This window comes from Mus pahari, chromosome 15, assembly GCF_900095145.1.
Source record: "Mus pahari chromosome 15, PAHARI_EIJ_v1.1, whole genome shotgun sequence".
NCBI lineage: Eukaryota > Metazoa > Chordata > Mammalia > Rodentia > Muridae > Mus > Mus pahari.
In genome coordinates this window covers 73,130,030-73,149,624 of record NC_034604.1, presented here as the reverse complement: position 1 = coordinate 73,149,624, position 19,595 = coordinate 73,130,030, and the positions used below count along the sequence as shown (strand labels likewise).

Here is a 19,595-nt window from a genome sequence, read left to right as displayed (position 1 = left end):
AACACAGTACCCTACCCCCAGCTGGGCAAGTCATGGACAGAGGAGAGCTCTGCATGCACAGGAACTCATGAAGAATCAGTCTGGCAGAGCCACCGCCCAAGCCCCTTCCTCATGCGTTAGATAAGCATGCTCATTTTCAAACCCAAAGGCCCTGCTCAGACAGCTACGTCGGAGCCGCTTCCTCCTTCTCCCAGGGTCCCACCAGCCTGCTATGCCACACATCCCAACAGGCACGGAACTCTGCACATGCCTGACTCCAAAAGCTCGGTACAAAGAATAGGTCTACAATGTCTGTGTTGACTGCACTGGAAGGATGTTTTATAAAATAAACATAAAGGGTAACATCACTCATTTGTCTGGGAAATGGGGCTTTGGTCCAGGCTGCTCTCAGACCCCTGGGGCTCGTGAAGCGTGGGGCTCCATTCTGTTCCTTTGACTACAACCTAGCAGGACATCTGCCCAGATCACCTGAGATTCTGACAGTTATCTTCCTCAGACTGTCTGCCCTGCGGGTCCCAGGACAGCCCCCAGCCCCCAGCCTCGCCAGACCCCTGGTCGGTAAACCAACTGAGCCAGAGCTTCCCAGGCAGGGAGCAGGGCAAGGCCAAAAGCACTGCCCAGCACATGTCTGCCAAAGTGAGGAGCAGACCAGGGTGCTCCTGGAGGAAAGACAATGAACGTGCTCTGCAACTTATCTGAGCTCTTTGTCTGGAGGATACAGAGGTCTGCTGAGAGCAACATTCTGGGTAGTTACAGAAAAACCACTCAACCTCAAATGGCTCAAGGGAAAAAAAATCATCATGTTCAAATTTAACTTGGTGATTATATCTATACAAAAAAACTAACCCCGAGTGAGAAAACAAATACACAGGTTCAATCCCGGCCAGCCCGTTCAGATTCAGGCACAGCCTTCCTTCCTGAACCTCATGTGCACAGGAACTCAGAATCTGAGGTAGAACCTCAAGTCCCAGGAAACCTGCAGGAAGCCTCCAGGGCATGGCAGCTCACCTGGAGAGCTGACAGGAGCCACATGACCGAGGCAGCACCAGCTTTCTCTCTGACTGAAGGTCAGACGCACCAACAGACTTCAAGAGAACAGACTTCAAGAGAACAGCTAAGACCTCCTCAACCGCTGAAATGATCTCGACCTTCCAGACCTGTCGTCCCTACTCCCCACGACAGATGACAAGGGACAGGGTAGGCTGCAGCTCCACACAACAGACAAGGAACAGGGCAGGCTGCAGCTCCGCCAGAGGCTGGCTCGGAGACCCAGAATCCATGTTCTGGGAACACAGCCCTAGCCCATTAAGGAAGCTGGCCAGCAATACTGGTGCTGTCCATGTTCAGTCCCCCCCCCCCCGGCTCCCAGCTTCCGGACAGGGTACCCCAGGAAACTGGCTGGGAGCACCCGCTGCTTGGCCAAAACAAGCAACCACAGAGGCCAGCGTCCCACTCGGATTTGAGGTTACACAAATAAGGTTATCATGGTACTGCTGCTAGTGTGGTACCACGCCACTGTGGCAGCCACTCTGAAGGCAGGGAAGCTGGGGTGAGTAGTGTTTGTTATGTATGGGCTATGGGTGCTGGAGATTCTCTGTCTCTCATCTCAGGAGTCCTTTCTGACTCTATCCTACCAACATACCAACAAAGGACTGGAACACTCAACTCCAAGTCTCTCCATCAATGACGTGGACAGACAACGCTGAACCATGTGGTCAGGCTGGCCTGAGACATTTTTCCTTAGCAAGGTTCCCCTTCAGTGGAGAGATGAGCTAGGAGAGAGGGGGTACAGTGGCCCACACCTGACGTGTCACCCTGCAGAGCACTCTTCGGTGTCACCATCATTGTAGTTGATAGGATAGCAATCTCTGTTCTGAAGAGTGTTATTCAAGTTCTTGACAGCACAGCTCAAAAATAACAGGAAGGGCCCAGCAAGGCTCTGGCCCAGCGAGCACCAGAATAAAGGGCTTTATCATTCCAAATGGGGCCTTGCCTACCCAGCAGTCTTAGGGACACAATTCTCAGTTCCAACACTAAGCCACCACAATGCCACTGACAGAGAACAACACTGACGCACATGGCTGGCCTTTATGAACTGCCCTCCCTAATTCTAGCCCCAGGGGTTCAAGATAAAACAGAACAGCCAGGTAAGCACTTGTAGAAAAGTGGCAGGAGGTCTTGGGAAACCTTAGCAGGAAGCTGGGGGAGGCAGGAGATGCTCCCTACACAGGGGCAGGATGAGGGCTAACCTGCCACCATCAGCATGCCCTTCACCTCTGTTCTGGGCTCCACCCCAGCCAGTCCACTCAGGGCTGGGGCTCCACACAGGGGTAAGGCTGAGAATCCTGGTTGACACAGGGTAGGGACTCCATGCCAGAGGGAGGAGGCTGAGCAGGGCAGAGCTCACCTTCCGGGACCTGTGCTCAGAGCAAGTTGTTGCCACCAGTTCAGAGCAGCATCTGAGGTTCTATCCCAGGGACAGAGACAGGAGCAGAGAGTTCAAAGTCCTCCCTAAGAGACAAATGCTCAGAGCAGAGCATAGGCAAGCCTGGACACATAGTCCTAGCAAAAGAAAGACCTGGGACCTGGAGGAAGTTGAGTCAGGTATTGCTGGACAACCATGATTCTTACACTTGGGGAACTGAGACAGGAAGACAGTGGACACCAGGCTAGCCTGGGCTACATAACCAGACCCTGTTTTGAAGGAGAGGGGAAGCAACAAGAAAGAAGCATCAGCTAGTGGCTGCATGGGCACCTGAAGGGCAAGAAGCAGGCAGCTAAGAGCTCAGAACTAGAGCTGACCAGGGGGAAACACAGCCTGCGAGACAGTGGGCTCAGACGGTGGGCTCAGACGGCCTCACTCAACCAAACCAGGAGACCAGCACATAGGACCCCTCCCCCAGGGATGAGAGTAGTGCCACGGCTGCCACAGTATTACTGTTCAATGTCCAGTATGCAAACAAACACAGAGCGGGTAACAACAACAAAAAGCAAGCAGCTGTTTGTGAAGAGATGTTAGACCACTCGGGGAAAACAAAATAAAACAAAACTTCAAAATAACCTTGTAAATATAGAGTGAAAACCAACAGAATCCCAAGAATATATATCTATAGAACCAACAGAGGTAGGAGGACATCGTTTCACTCGAAGAAGAGCATTTCTAAAGGGAGATCAATCACTGAGAACCAGGAGAACCTGGAGCCAGCTGCAGGCTGCGTCTGAAATAAGAGCCATTATTGGTGCTCAACAAGAGATCTGAGCCAATGGAAGGGTCAGTCAACTCCAAGATACTTCCATGGAGATGCTGCTGCCTAAAGATGGAAAATGAACAGTGCTTCTGAGAAACAGACAGCACCGAGTGCAGTAACACAGGCACAGTGCGCATCCTGAAGAGGAGGAGAGGAAGGAACGGGCAAAGGGCTCAGACTGTGACCACGGGTGCCAAACAGACCTGCCTACCCGAGGAGCTCCATTACCTCCAAGCACAGAAACACAGACCCCAACACCTCACCAAGGTGTGGCTGAATGTCAGAGACAAGGACAAAATCTTAGAAGCAGCAGTGATGTCACTTACAGGGGACCCCCAGGAAGACGAGCCACCCACTTCTCATCAGACATAATGGAGTTTCGAAGGCAGAGGGATGGCATTCAAAGGGCTGAAAGGAAAAACAACTGTCAGCCGGAAGACAGCGCCTAAGAAAGCTTTCCACAGGAGGAGAAAACAACATCCCCAGATAAACAAGAACTGAGACAATTGTTGCTTTCCATGTGGAAATCAAGTGACATCAAAGGTCATGTGAATGCCCATAACAAGAATGAAGTATGCATAAAGGAAATGATGTACATTGCTCCAAAAGCATATGAGGGAGCTGGGCATGGTGGGTCCCACCTGTAATTCTAGCACCGAGGGTAGGGTGGAATGCTGAGGACAGCCAGAGCTACATTGGAAAACAATCGCGCACACACACCCACACACCCACACACACACCTTAACTGGCTTACAAAGAAAGTACCAAAAACCAATATGTTATGGTGCTATTTGGGGTGTTTTAACATGCCTTCCATAATACAGCCACCAAAGCAACACAGTAGTAACTCAATTCCACAGACAGAAAAGAGGATATAGCCAAGACTCAGAAAGAAAGTTGACACAGTAACTTCTCCTTCCTTTCCTCATCCTCTCTGAAAGGAGCAAAATCAATACAAAGTAACAAATCAAAGACACACGGTTAGACTTGTAACACCCGTAAACAAAATGCACTCGTAGTCCTCACACCACCAGAAGAGGGAGGGAGGAATTACACAAGGATTTCTGTGTCTCACCAAAATGAAGTTAGTACAAATTTAAAAGATTCTGATAAGTTAAAAATCTGTACTGCTAGCCTCAGAAAACCCACCAAGAAAATAAGTTATCACTATCTAGTTACAAATCACTAAAGGAATTAAAACACCACAGTATTAAAATACTCACTTAATATAAAAGCTGTAAAAGAGTGGGCGTACACAAACCACACGTGAATGACAGGCAGAGACCAAAACCAGCAAACACTAGTCACATAAGAGGGCAGAGGTTGTTTTGATTTTAGCATGTTTATTTATCTACTCCTGTGCACTGGGGCCCCGGTGAGGATCAGCACACGGTATGTAAGAGTTGGTTCTTTCCTTCCATCTCATGGTTTCTGTGGACCAAAACACACAGGTCAGTCCACCATCGCAGAGTGGACTCATGGCTGTAAACATGGTTCATAGTACGACAGGAAAAAGCCCTGAAATCAATCCTCCTCCATGCAAGGGACTCAGAAGAAAGTGCTAACCAAGGCAAAAGCAGGGAGAAAACAAATACTCAGGGGGGGGGGAGGGGAGGGCAGTTAAAGTGGAATTCAGCAAACTAGATAAAGAAAAAAAAAAAATCAACAAAAGGAAAATTTGGTTCTTTGAAAAGATCAGCGAAACTGACAATGCCATAAGGAAAGATGCAAAGGGCAGAGAAGGGACTAGATCATCAGAATAAAGAATAAAAGCGGGGCTGGTGAGATGGCTCAGTGGGTAAGAGCACCCGACTGCTCTTCTCCAGAGTTCAAATCCCAGCAACCACATGGTGGCTCACAACCACCCGTAACAAGATCTGACGCCCTCTTCTGGAATGTCTGAAGATAGCTACAGTGTACTTACATATAATAAATAAATAAAAATCTTAAAAAAAAAAAAAAAAAAAAAGAATAAAAGCACTGGCACCCAGGGCCAGTAAAAGGGATTTAAAAGGAACACTAAGAAGAGTGATTTCCCCACAACTGGAGACGTTTTTTGGGATGAATCTGAAACCAAGCCACAATACAGGTGAGCCAAGACAGGTGAAGGAAATGACAGAGAATCTAGATGGCTTCAGAACAAGGCAGAGCTGACACAGAGAAGCAGCTCAGCTGAAACCAAGGAAAGCAAAGCAACATTTTAAAGAGGACTGACAGCGACCTTTCACAGACACTCAGGAACTTACTTCATTACCCGGTATTCAGAATAATACTGGCTTATATTTAGGATACTCTAAAACCAAAGCCATCAAGAAAAAAGGACTCCAGACCAAAAACTTTTCACGAGCAGGGACATTAAAAGTCCTCAACATAATATCCGCAAACAGCACCCGGCAGTTAAGAGGTGACTAGACACCACAACCAAATGGAACTTAGCTCAACACACAAATGTCAACCCACAGAGCCCTGTGAAAACGGAGTAAAAGGCCATCATGTCCACAGACGCAGCACGGTGCCTACTCTCAAAGTCATGCCCACAGATGGCACAGTGCCGAGCCGGGGTCAGCGTCATTCATGACAGCAAAGCGAAACCCTCAGCTCACACGAGCATTAAAGGCAACTGCCAAAGCCAGAGGTCCTTAGTAGAGCAGAACTCGCACTTGTCCCTGTTCAGTCAGGGTATCTGGAAGGCTGGAAGGAAGAAGCCAACTGCTGTCCCTTCTTGCAGGTGATGTGGCCTTTCAGGTGGACAATCTCTAGAAGTCTAGATGTACGGGAACCGGTGCCGGAGCCAACAGAGTTCAGTAAAGCTGTAGCAGAGCCCACACTGGCAAAGCCAGTGTTCCCTCTACACACTAGCACTGGGCACTTGAGGGGATGAGGGGTAGTAACTCCACTAGCACACCATCAGTAGGAACGGCTTTCGATAAGCGCCAAGCTTGTCATCTTGAATTCTCCACATCCACTCTTCTTCCCTTTGGTCCACCCCCTCCCTAGAAATCAGCAGGTTCTAAATAGTCCAGGCTGAGAGCAGCGGGCTCTGGGCTAGTAAGTGTGTCCTGCCGTGAACAGGCCATGCGTGGTGAAGCGACTCGTGAGGTGGACGTGTTGACAGAGGGACAGGCCGCAGGGTGAAATGGAGCCGGGGTCTCAGTAGTACGTACCCAGGTAGGACCGCCTGGGGGGCACTCTGAGCTCTTCATCCTTACTGTCTGTGGCTACATTTAAAGAGAGAGAAAACAAAGAGAAAGGAGACAAAAACAGACTGGTTTTAACACTGGGAAGCGGGCATTTCCTAGGGTTGTTTCACTTCTAAAAACAAACAAACAAACAAACAAAGCACAACATCAAAACAACATCAGAGCAGGGAGAAAAATTTGTGTTTCTGTGTGTTCAAAAATCCACTTTCTGAACTGTTCTCCAATCTACCCTCTTCTAATAATATCCTGGGACAGTGAACAGGAGTATGGGGGGAGGGGGAGAGGCTGGGGGAGGGGGAGAGACTGGAGAGGGAGGAGAGACTGGGGGATGGGGAGAGAGACTGGGGAGGGGGAGAGACTGGGGAGGGGGAGGGGGAAGGGAGAAACCCCACCAAATTTAAGCCTGCACATTCTCTCTGCTTTCCTGCAATCAAGGGACATTAACAACTGCTTTAGGACAGGTCCCATTTCTCATGTCCCTAGAAGCTCAGGCAGCCTGGGGTTGAGAACAGTTAATCCGGGGCTGAAATGTTCTCTCGGGCTGCATGGCACAGTAGTTCTAGAGTTCACACAGCAACAGCTCCACTGCCAAAGGGCCGCCAGTTTAACAGTGAATGTGATGGGCATGTGGCAGACCTCGTGATGAAGCCACTCAGTCTGCCTGGGCAGATATCTCACCTGGAACAGGCAGAACATCAGAAACCATCAACAGGTTACACTTTAACCTCCTAGCTAGCCCCACACCGGGTCAATAGCACTCATGTGCTGGTCTACAACAGCACACAGCACTCCATGCCAGGGCGCCTCGGGCCAGCTGGCAGCTCTCCCTTCCTGGGGTTTAAATTGTTGAAGCAGATCTGAGGTCACAGGCTGCGTCCCTAGCAGCACTGTGTGGAAGTAAACAGCTCAGAGCTGACAGTAGAGGGTCTCTTCATGTGAGGCGCTGCTGAGGAGGAGTGGGGACCTGTCACCAAATCTGTGGTCTGCAGGCCACAGGCACCACGCCTCCTGGCGCCAGCTGTGATTCTGTCAATTTTACCCACGGCTCTTTTAAAGATCAAGACCCAAGAATGCAGGGGGGGGGGGAGAACATGCTGGAACACCTGGACACGAGGTGTGGGCAGAGCAAAGGACCGGCGGTGACCCCCAGTGGAGCTGTCATGCCAGTGCGCACTGAAGCTCCTACAGTCTCCTGTCTCCACAGTCAGCCAGGCTTAGCGTTGAAAACTGCTGTGTAGAGAGCAGGCAGCCGGGAGAAAGTCTCACACTGAGGAAAGCACAAGACATTTGCAACCATCAGTCATCTCCACAGATCTGTTCCATTCTCTAGAGGAACTGGTGGTATGGGGGTGGCCCCAGAAATGGCTGGATGCTATGCATCAGGATGTAATTTGGGTCCTAGTTGTGTGGAGTGTAACTTGAGAAACTGTGTTGTTTCTGGGTGTATGTTTCTGTCTGTCTGTCTGTCTCTCTCTCTGTGTGTGTGTGTGTGTGTGTGTGTGTGAGAGAGAGAGAGAGAGAGAGAGAGAGAGAGAGAGAGAGAGAGAGTCTGTTTGTCTGTCTGTATCTCTCCAAGATCTTCAGATGGCTATGTGACTTCTAAGGCCAGATTGCAAGAAAGACACAGCCCAGGTTGTTTTTTCCCTGCTTCAGATTTGGGGTACCCTGAAGGCTCACCCAGCGCTCAGGTGGGAATTCCCAAGACCCTGACACCTGACACCCGGTGTGCCCAGTTTCCCAAGGCTCTGGGAAGGCAGATCCGCACAGCAGGACCACCCAAGTTGGTGAGCACAACTGGCTATAGACAATGGCTGACGGTGGGAGGGATGGAGAGGGCAGCTTGGGAGAGAAAACTGAGGTAAGCCACACTAAGAACCAGGGTGAGATGCAGGCACACAAGTTCCTGCTGTAACAGGCCTCACAAGAGCAAAGCCTTGACAAGGGCAACTTCTCACACACACACACACACACACACACACACACGCTCATAACAATTTCCCTCATAAGCTTCACGGCTCGATGGCTCTTACTCACGCACAGGGGGCCATTCACCATAACCACCAATCTAGAATATTTTCATCACAGTGAAAGGAACCTCGGCCCATAAATAGATACTAGCCACCTACCCCAGGATGGCCCAATCTGGAGCTCTGGGCACTAAGAGATGAGACACAGATAAATTCAACCTGACTCTGAGGCACATTCTGTCAAATAACTAGTAAGAGAAATGGAAAATGGAAAATACACAATAAAACAAAACTTAAATTAAAAAAGAAGAAATTAAAAACAAAATTACTCAAATGAACACACGTATCCAGTCAGTGGAGCATCTAGGAAAGGGCGCCGCTCATAGGGACTCTGGGCTCTCCTCCGCCAGAACATGGCCTAAGATCACTCAAGCCTGAGCGTGTAATCCTCCAAGCTACCCACTGTCCTAGCAAGCACATTACTGGCATTGTTATTCTCACTTGTGAAAGCGGCATGGGCGATGGCACACTTCCCATAATAGTCTGGGTTCCTGAGACACAGGTGGTGGAAGAACAGAGCCATGTCTGAAGCTCACAAGCTCTCGCCACAAAGGCTCGGCAGGAAGAATGTGTACAGAAACAAGGGGCTCCACATCCAAAAAAGACCTCCCACCTCAACCTGATGAAAAAGCCTGATGACACCTGTACTGGCTGGTTTTGTCAACTTGACACAAGCTGGAATTATCACAGAGAAAGGAGCCTCCCTTGAGGAAATGCCTCAAAGAGATCCAGCTGTAAGGCATTTCCTCAATTAGTGATCAAGGGTAGAGGGGCCATTGTGGATAGTGCCATCCCTGGGGCTGGGAGTCTTGGGTTCTAGAAGAAAGCAAGCTGAGTAAGCTAGGGGAAGCAAGCCAGTAAGTAACATCTCTCCATGGCCTCCATCAGCTCCTGCTTCCTGACCTGCTTGAGTTCCTGTCCTGACTTTGGTGACAAACAGCAATGTGGAAGTATAAGCTGAATAAACCCTTTGCTCCCCAACTTGCTACTTGGTCATGATGTTTGTACAGGAGTATCCATGACCTGTGATATCTAATCCTAGCAGCCAAGTGGAACATATCATGCCAGCAGCAACCATGTTGGAATGTATACATCAACTTAATGTAAAGTCATCATTGCAGCTCCTAGCAAGTCAGCCGCACACTCATGGACACTTTCGTTTCCTCCACACACCAAAGCCCTGGACACTCAGTCACTGGACGTGGAGCCTCTGCCCAGAGGTGGTCTAGCAAACACATGCACAAACACAGTGCAGTCCTCAATGAAAAGGGGTCCCCTCAGCTGCTAACAACCCTGAAAGCCCAGAAAGACCTCCTGGGACCAATCCAGTCACTTTTAAGGTTCTTTTTCAGGGTAAAAAAGACAGGCATCTTCCCCAGGGCCTCCTGGAAGCCCTCCGGAGTCTCCAGCTCCGGCCCACTGTTGCTGCGGAGTGCTACTGAGCAACACAGGCGACCAGCCCTCACAGAATGCCTGTGCTCAGACCCTGATTCTAGGGAGCCAAGTAGCCAGAAGTCAGAACAAACCACCAGAAACTTCCGCACAAACTAAATGTCCGGTTATACGGAATCATGCACTTGTATGGGTGGCGTGGGTATTCTGGGTGTTCCCCACATTACCTTCTGCAGCGGTGGTTCTCAACCTTCTAATGCGGGGATCCTTTAATACAGTTCCTCGTGTCGAGGTGACGCCCCCCATCATAAAGTTATCTTCGTTGTTACTTCATAACTGTAATTTTGCTACTGTTATAAATGGTGATGTAGGAGGCTGGAGAGATGGCACTGACTGCTCTTCTGAAGGTCCTGAGTTCAAATCCCAGCAACCACATGGTGGCTCACAACCATCCGTAACGAGATCTGACCCCCTCTTCTGGAGCGTCTGAAGACAGCTACAGTGTACTTACATATAATAAATAAATAGATCTTTAAAAAATAAAATAAATAAATGGTAATGTAAATATCTGTGCTTTCCCATGGTCTTAGGCAACCCCTGTGAAAGGGTCCCCAAGGGGGCCACAAGCCACAGGTTCAGAACTGCTGTTTTAGAGATATATTTGAATCATTTATAAACGCAGTGATGTCTGGGGTTTGCCTTGAAACATGCTAGACTGAGCTGGGAAGCCACTTAATAATAGAGGATCTGTCTAGCACGAATGTCCTCCCAATCCCAGTGGGTTTGGGGGGTCAGGGTGTAGGCTCAGGAGGGGTCAGGGTGGGTTCGCAGTGTGGGTTCAATCACAAATGGGCTTCCTCAGACTTTCTCTTCACTTTATAAATGTGGGTGATTTTTACATACTAAAAGCTGAAACTGAAAACCAAAACACCGCCCAGGACACGCCCACTACCCACTCAGGACACGCCCACCGCCCACGCTCCCCAGGCACAGAGCACGTGCCTGGTGGGAAGGGACTTCACACTGTCCCACAGGACCACCCTTGCTCCCTGCCTCCCCCAGATCCAGTACTTAAAGCCCTCATTCTAGTGAGCAGAGGAGGCTGGAAAAAGTCTCATGGAATGTGCGGAATGCTGAAGTTTGATTCTACTTTTGGAAATTACACAGATTTTGTGATAAGCCACTGACAGTAAAAGAGAAAACCTTGGAAAGTGAACCAAAATATCCAAAATAGTCCCGGGATCGGTTTTACTTCATTTACCTCAGTCTTCCTCAAAGTCCACTGTGAGTCTACACAGTGCATGCTCTTTATGGCAAGACAACAGATCCCATATTTGATGTTTGAGATTGCTCTTTCCTTTTCTCTTTTTCTTTTCCCTCCCCTCCCCTCCCTTCCCTTTCTTCCTTCCTTTCTCCTTTTCTTCCTTCCTTTCTTCCTTTTTTCCCCTCCCTCCCTCCCTCCCTCCCTCCCTCTCTTTCTTTCATGTTTTGATAAAGGAGTTTACTGTGCAGCCCTGGCTGGTCTGCAATTTGCAGTGTAGACCAAGCTGGCCTTGAACTCAAGATTCACCTGACTTAGCCTCCCAAGTGCATGTTTAAGACATGTCCAGTTCTTTCATTTTTTTTCTTTGTTTTGATTTTAATACTAACTGGCAAATTGAATTAGTTACTACTAAAAATAAAAATATAATATTAAGAAAACTGGAATTTTTTTTTAAATACAGTTTTCCTTCTTTTTTTTTTTTTTAAGATTTATTTATTTATTATATGTAAGTACACTGTAGCTGTCTTCAGACACTCCAGAAGAGGGAGTCAGATCTTGTTACGGATGGTTATGAGCCACCATGTGGTTGCTGGGATTTGAACTCCGGACCTTTGGAAGAGCAATCGGGTGCTCTTACCCGCTGAGCCATCTCACCAGCCCAGAAAACTGGAATATTTTTAAGCTTTTTTTTAATAATGGGAACATTAAGTTAGAACTATTTTACAATGTCCTCACTCAGATATAGTAGCACATGCCTTTTTTAGGAGAGAGAGGCAGGAAGATTTCTGTAAGTTCAAGGCCAGCCTAGTTTACACAGTAAGTTCCAAAGCAGCCAGAATTCTGCTCAAACTAAAAATGTCTTCATAACACTAGGGACATAGCTCAGTGGGTACAAGCATTTGCTGTGCACACATGAGGGCTTGAGTTCTGTTCTCCAACACACACAGAAAGACACCATGGCTGTGCCAGCCAAGCTCCAGGTTCCCTGAGAGACCCTGCCTCAAGGTATTAGGGCCAAGTACCATAGAGGACACCTGCCCTGGCTTCTTTTATGTCAACATGACACAAGCTAGAGTCGTCTGAAAAGAGGGAGCCTCAACTGAGAAAATGCCTCCGTAAGAGCCAGCTGTAAGATATTTTCTTAATTAGTGATGCATTAGGGAGAGGATCCAGCCTATTATGGGTGATGCCATCCCTGGGCTGGTGGTCTTGGGTTCTGTAAGAAAGCAGGCTGAGCAAGTCAGGGGAAGCAAGCCATTAAGCAGCACCCTTACATGGTCTCTGCATCAGCTCCTGCCTCCAGGTTCCTGCCCTGCTTGAGTTCCAGTCCTGACTTTCTTTGATAGTAAACTGTGATGTAGAATTAACCCTTTCCTTCCCAACTTGCTTTATGGTCACGGTATTTCATCACAGCAACAGTAACCTTAACTAAGACAACATTCAAAGTCCTCCGCTGACCTCTCCATGGTATAAATGTGCACACATACACATAGCACATATACAAAGTTTTTCAACTTTTAACATTGATTTATCTGTGTACATGTATGTATATGCACAGTATGGCATACATGCAGAATTCAGAGGACATCATACAGGAGACAATCGTCTCCCTCTACCATATGAACCCCAAGGATTAAACTCACGTTGTCAAGCTTAACATCAAGTGCCTTATTACCAGCTCTTCATAAATTATCTTCACAATCATAGACTATCTGAATTGTGCCTCATGAGACTCATGGTGCTACCAGTCCATATTTGTTCTTGGGATGGTGCCCAAAAGTCTGTTAGAAGTCACCAACTGGGGGCTGGAGAGATGGCTCAGCGGTTAAGAGCACTGACTGCTCTTCCAGAGGTCCTGAGTTCAAATCCCAGCAACCACATGGTGGATCACAACCAATCTGTAATGAGATCAGATGCCCTCTTCTGCTGTGTCTGAAGACAGCTACAGTGTACTTACATATAATAAATAAATAAATCTTAAAAAAAAAAAAAAAAAGGTCACCAACCTTCTGTGTAAAATATAGCTGCTGACAAGAAAGTGAGGTGACTCTTGGGCCCCAGGACCTCGGCAGCTGCAGGACTGGGTGGCTGTGGGCTGGCACCAGAGTGCATTTCTGGGTTTTTTGGTTGTTTTTTTTCTTCTTTTCACACACACCACCCTTGTCCACCGTCTGACAGATGGTAGGAAATGGACCCACACGTCTCATTAAAGCTATTCTTCGGAATGCACTAAGACCAGTGTCTTAAACAAAGCAGACTCGAAACTCTGTAAATATGAACTGGACTCAAAACTGAAAGTGCCTAAGATGTCAAACACCACAAATTCTCAGGAGTGTGTGGTAGCGCATGCCTTCAGTTCCAGCATTTGGGAGGCAGAGGCAGGAGGATCTCTGTGAGTTCTAGGCTAGCCTGGTCTACATGGTGAGTTCTAAGACATCCAAGAACCTATCTAAAAAACAACAACAACAACAACAACAATAACAACAACAAGAACAGCAAAAATAAATAATTCTCCAACAAGCACCACTGCCCCATGATAGGTAGAGAGGTCTAAGGCCCAGTAACTCTTGGGGTCAGGGCTGAGTCCTGCTCTATTCCTTGAAATTAAATTAGCCACAGGGGAACCAAGAATAATGTTCTTTCTCAAGATCACCAATCTTAATCACATTTGCAGAGGCCCTTCCTAAAGTAGAGGCCACCTCTGAGGTCACTACTGTGCCCTTGAGGAGCCCCCGATAAAAATTCATATCCCCGATAAAAATTCATAACCCGGCAAACTGTTTGAGTCACCATTTAGCTCAATCCTAGTTACCAACATATGTTGTGCCTTGGAAATTTACACAGACCACCACCACACAACAGAACAGTTGGGACTCCACGACCCACTCACTCTCTGGTCTAGACCATGTTTCCATACGGCACTCAGGTATGACCTTACAGCTCCCTGAACTCACTGTCACCTGAGGTGAAGGGACATGTACAAAGTGGTGCACAAAATGAACACTGTGCTTTAACACTACACCGTGTGCAAATGCTTCTACCTGACAGCTGACACAGGCCACCATCAGAGCCGACACCCATGGCCACAAAAGTCACAAACCCATCCTCATATTTACAGCACAAACCTACGGGGAGCCTCTGGCATCCTATGTACAACTGTCTCCTTAGCCTTTCAGTATTCCCGTGTGTGAGCGTGGCGAGGGACCCACCATCCTGCTAGCAGGATGACATCCTGTTCCCAGAGCAGGCTGGGGCTCAGAGGGGCTCAGAGCTCGCTACGTGGAAGTCTGGAGCACAGAGAAGGACAGGTGGTGCTTCCAGGAAGCAAGCCCACAGCACCAAGTAGAGCCGTAAAGCTCAGCTCCTCTACGATACCCATCTTGGTTGGATTCTCAGTATTATCTGCACTAACACTGGTATCCTTTGAGTTCACACCAGGAGGGCGGGGAATAGATACTCAGGGAGATTGGGAATGAGGATGCCAATGGGAAGGATGGATGAGAACACCCCAGGAGAGACAAGTGAGCTATCATCTGTATAGGCTTCTCCCCTAAACCAGGTGTGGCCACTCTCTATGACGACCGGGATGGCATTGCCTGTTTAATAAAAACCAGGTGGAAACAGAAACACAGAAGCATCCTGTTAATGAGGTAAAAATAAATGATCAAAGATATAGTAAAGCCGCCTTCCAAGCAGCTCCCAAGCTCACACTAAATACTTCTAAAAGCAAGATTCGAAACACACACACACACACACACACACACACACACACACACACACTTCAGACAAATCCAGAGAGAGCGCTGCTAGTTCATTAATGGGAAGATAAAAAGAAAGGCTTTTGCTGGGTATGGAGGTATGGGCCTACTTAGCACCAAGGAAGCAGATGCAGGAGGATTGAGAGTTTAAAGGCCAGCATGAGTTATGGAGAGAGAATTAGTGTCAAAGAAAGGGAAAAAGAGAGAGGAGGAGGAGGAGGAAGAGGAAGAGAATTAGAATCGGGAGGAAGTGGAATTGAACTCTCTCGTAAGCCCACCAGCCTACACTGACCAGAGTACTGTATCAAGCTTCTGTGAAGGAGAGGCCAAAGACAGGAAGAGGTTAATCCAGGATTGTCCGGGATTAAGGATGTGATGGATACTGCCTGGGGTCCTCGGCCCACAGAATACGCAGACTTGGGTGTGTTACAGATTAGGTGGGTGTGAAGCATGGCTAAAGGGCACACAACTGGGGCTTGAGTCACCTGGCAGGGCACACAGCAATGACTCTGCCTTCTCCAGTTCCTGTGACAACAGGCAGTCAGGATGTGAGAAAAGAGCCCAGGAGATGATTTAAAGCCTCCCCCATACTCCAGGAAAAAAAAAAATCCTTAACTGAGGATGTGAAACGTTTAGTCTGTTACAATATGGAAAAGATACAATTACAATATACAAAATCAATTGCAGATAACGGCCAGTCAGTGGAAATAAAAGCTGCCCGGGTTAACACTGAAGTGGCTTCAGCTTCCCAAGAGCTAAGCTTTGCCGGAGGGCTGAGCACGACTTTTCTAAAAGCTGTCACACCCACCTGCAAAGGAGCGGCGCTTGATGTTCAGCTCGTTGGCCACGCGGACCTCGGTGCAGAGCTTCAGCATCAGCAGCATCGTAAGGATCATGACTATGCTCTGCCACAGGAGTGGGGACTCGAAGTGCCTTCCGAACCTAAGGGAGGGAGAGAGAGCCCGCACGTCAGGAAGGAAGCAGATGCCGCCAGCCCCTGCCCCGGACTTCCAGCCTCTCCTCAACCAGGACCTGGGCTGCATAACGGAAAGGAGCCAAGGCGAGGGTCTTGTACAAGCGCCACAGTCTTCGGACCTGCTTGCCTAGACTTCCAGCATTTGTGAGGGAACGAGCTAGAATGGGGAAGGGCCAAGGGACCCACCCAGGTCAGACTCAGCAAGGACCCTGGATCACAGAGCTCACCTGAGGCTTTCCCAAAGCTCATGTCTGTCCTCGATGGACTCTGTGACCTAATCACAGATGCCCCACTCAGGGCCACACAGATGCCCCACTCAGGGCCACATATTGGTATGAAAGAACCCTACATACCTACCTCCCGGCCAAAGTCTAATCTTAACCAGACAAGAGACTCTTTCCAGACCACAGTAGCTCTGCTTCCTGCCCGGTGAGTGAGTTTCCGTGGAAGGCATGTAGCCTGGTGCTCAATTTTTATATACATCCTCCACTATCAAGAAAGGGCAGCCAGAGCTAGCCCTACCAAAGATCCTTCCTCCACCCCTGGCCTCCTAGCCCAGGGCGGCTTTCCCTCCCTGGCCACCCCTCCCCCAGCCACTCCAGTGGCTCCCACTAGTGTTGAATATTTCATCAGCTGGGTCAGCTTTGGAGGGCAGAAGTGCAATTCAGCAAGCAACGGGGACTGTGGATAACACCCTTGGCAGATCAGAATACCACCAGACTGCAACACACAGACAAGCTGACACAGCTCATCTCCAAAGGCAGGTCCCAACGCAGCCTTAACCCCAGCACGGTAAAGCACAAGCGCAGGCTGGAATCGGCCACAGAGTTTGTTTGACCTGAAAGTTATTTCCAAGACCTTAATTGGTGGTTAGCACATGAAATTCAAAAGATTCTACACAGCAGCCTAATAGCTCTACTTCCTGAAAGCTGTGAGTGTAAGCAACAGTCCCAACCACCTCTCCTATATCTGGGGCCCCTTACTACACTGGTCTCCTGGCAGCCAGTACAACGTGTAGCTCCTGAACCTGTAGGCAGGAGGGACACAGGGGGAAATGGTACTACTGATTCATACCCAGCACAAGCCTGCTCAGGGGCACATTCTAGCATCCATGTAGTTACTACTACAGTAGAAACTTGCTAAAAATCAATCCACAAATGAAAAGCAAGCAGTATTTCACATGCCAGGTGTACAGTGCACTCCTATACACCCACACTTGGGAAACTGAAGGGGGAGGAGCGTAAGGTCATGGCCAGCTTGGGCTGCATAGCAAGTTCCAAGCCAGGTCTGTCAATAACGTTTTAAGAGAAAAGCATTTCACAGAACTCTACTGTGACAGCAATTGGTAAAAGACCAGTCGGAGACAGGGAAACCACCTCGCTTGCGTCTCAAAGAGTGTGTCTGTCAGGCCTGCCCATTCTGTGAGGAACGGCTGTACCATCTTGTAGAGCACGCAACCTGTTAATGAACCTGAAAGCCCCCTTCAGTTCCTGAAAGTTATGTCTACAAGCAATTCACGATCAGAGAGAATCCTGATCAGCTTGAGGGCCTTCACACAGCTCTGGACATCTTTTAAACAGATGCCCATGGGGTATGCCTCCGCCCAGATAAGCAGAGCCAGCAGTAAGGCCTTACACAGGGGAGGACATGCTGCAGGCCAGGCTCCCCTCTGCGATCAGGACAAGTCTCAGCTTCCTGTGGGGTGGCAAGCCAAGACTGGAAATTCCAAGTTCAGGATAAGCCCTCTGTGCAGCTTTCAAGGCTCAAATGTCCCCCCTGAGTTCATAAGCTCCACAGACTACGCAGCTGCGTGAGGAAGCTTAGGAAGTGGGAAAACAAAGGAAAGGGCCGCCTAGGCGAGTGGAGACAGGAGCTGGCACAAGCAGACAAGCTCTGTTCCTAGGATATGTCCCTGGGTCCCGTAGTTACCGCACTGGCCCCAGATCATGAGCCACCACCGTCTTGGAACCTCCGTGTTTTCTTTCAAAAAGTTTTTCTTTCAAATCATGACCTCAGAGCTCCTGGTAGACAGAACCGAGCCCTTAGCTGCCTGGCCTAGAATCCATTCTCTCTCTCTGGCTGTCTAGCTGCTAACTTGCTCACAGAGGTTACAGAGGGACGTTAACATGGGAAAGGGCCACCTCAGCGCCATGAAGCTAGGAGACTGAAGGCATAGCTTCCCAAACAAACTGACTGACTCCCATTACTAGGAAGACTACAGAAAAGAAAAAAAAAAAAAAAGGCAAGGTTTAAGTTCCCATACACCACATCAAAATCAATGCTAATGAGCTTGAGGGCCAATAAGGGAGGCAATAATAGAGTTCCAGCCAGCAGAGTGGAGAATCTGGCTGGCTTTATTTATAGGAAGCCATAACAGGACACAAACTTTCAAAAAGCCCAACTCCAAATGACATAAGGGACAAAACAAATAGGAAACAATGTTTAACATAATCAATTTGTAAGGCTATTTTTAAAAAGTGCCATTTCTTTGCAAATTAATGTCAACAATCTGCTGTAGTGACAATTTTGAAATTATGGTCTCTTTAAAAAATACAGGACAGCCAGGGCTATACAGAGAAACCCTGTCTCAAAAAAAAGAAATAAAGAAAGAAAAGAAAAAGAAAAAGAAAAAGAAAAAGAAAAAGAAAAAGAAAAAGAAAAAGAAAAAAAAACTACAGGACTATTTTGATATTTTGAGAATATGTTTTTGTTTTAATCCCAGGTGTGGTTATGGGGCTGCTTCAGCCTGTCCACAGCAGCATGACTTTGCCAGCAACAGATTATTTTCTGTGATTCTGTGGCATTTAGAATTCTGGGGACTTTTCAGAGGGTATATAAATACTAGGGGCCTGAGAGCTTGAGATAGGTTGTTGGTTAGTTGCTCGTTGGTCACGGTTTGTTAAATAGTCATGCTCAAAGAAGAAGAAGAAATTAGATTTTCTGCTATTGAGTATATGGTTCCTCTTCTGCTCAAGATTGTAGGTTAGCAGGATTCTTCTGAGGAAAAGTGGCAATTGCCACCACACAGCTATGAGTGGTGGGTCCAAGGATTCATCATGAGAGACATGTGCAGGAGTGGGGTACACAAGGTTCACCAAGTCCAGTAACTGGTTCTATAAATAACTTCTCCAAGTCCCAAAGTAACAGAAAAGCTCTTATGGAGGCAGGTACACACCTCTATAGCTACTCCCAACATACCAAAGAAAACTTATCGCCATAGTAGCAGAATGTTACCACCCCTCAGATACAGTGTTTCAAGATCACAGCCAAGACCTGTGGCCAGCACTGGTGGAGACTGAGCATCTCCATCCTCAGATCTCCAGCACTGGGTGGAGAACTTTGCCCAAGGAGAACCTGGGCACCAGTCTTGCAGCCCCACTCTGGCCCTTCTTAGATTAAAAAACTAACTAACCCTGCAAACATTAGATAAAGGGTCACTTGGCCCCAGCTTCCAACATCAAAATTGCAAAATCCTGTAACCCATATTCCATTGAGAACAGTCTGCTAAAGGTGAGTTCTGTAACATCGTGAGGATTATAAGAAATAAGGGTTTCACATTAATGTTTCAGAATCCCTAGGTTTGCAGTGAAATCGGTCTCTTCCTGCAGGACTGTCCAGTGGAGGAGGAGGAGGAGGAGGAGGAGGAGGAGAAGGAGAAGGAGAAGGAGAAGGAGAAGGAGAAGGAGAAGGAGAAGGAGAAGGAGAAGGAGAAGGAGAAGGAGAAGAAGAA

At 48.1% G+C, this 19,595-nt stretch overlaps 1 protein-coding gene across 6 annotated transcripts in view; it reads right to left on the bottom strand.

Moving 5' to 3' along the window:
- Positions 1 to 19,595, bottom strand: part of Slc66a2 (solute carrier family 66 member 2) — a 37,475-nt gene that overhangs the window by 13,153 nt on the left and 4,727 nt on the right. For 3 of the 6 annotated variants that reach the window (XM_029546716.1, XM_029546715.1, XM_029546714.1), the window contains exons 3-4: positions 15,698 to 15,831; positions 6,413 to 6,466 (exon numbers count right to left, since the gene is read on the bottom strand). In XM_029546716.1, coding sequence (XP_029402576.1) covers positions 6,413 to 6,466; positions 15,698 to 15,831 — 188 coding nt within the window. The remainder of the gene's footprint in view (positions 1 to 6,412; positions 6,467 to 15,697; positions 15,832 to 19,595) is intronic. The other 3 variants (XM_021214619.2, XM_021214618.2, XM_029546717.1) reach the window with 1 other exon arrangement.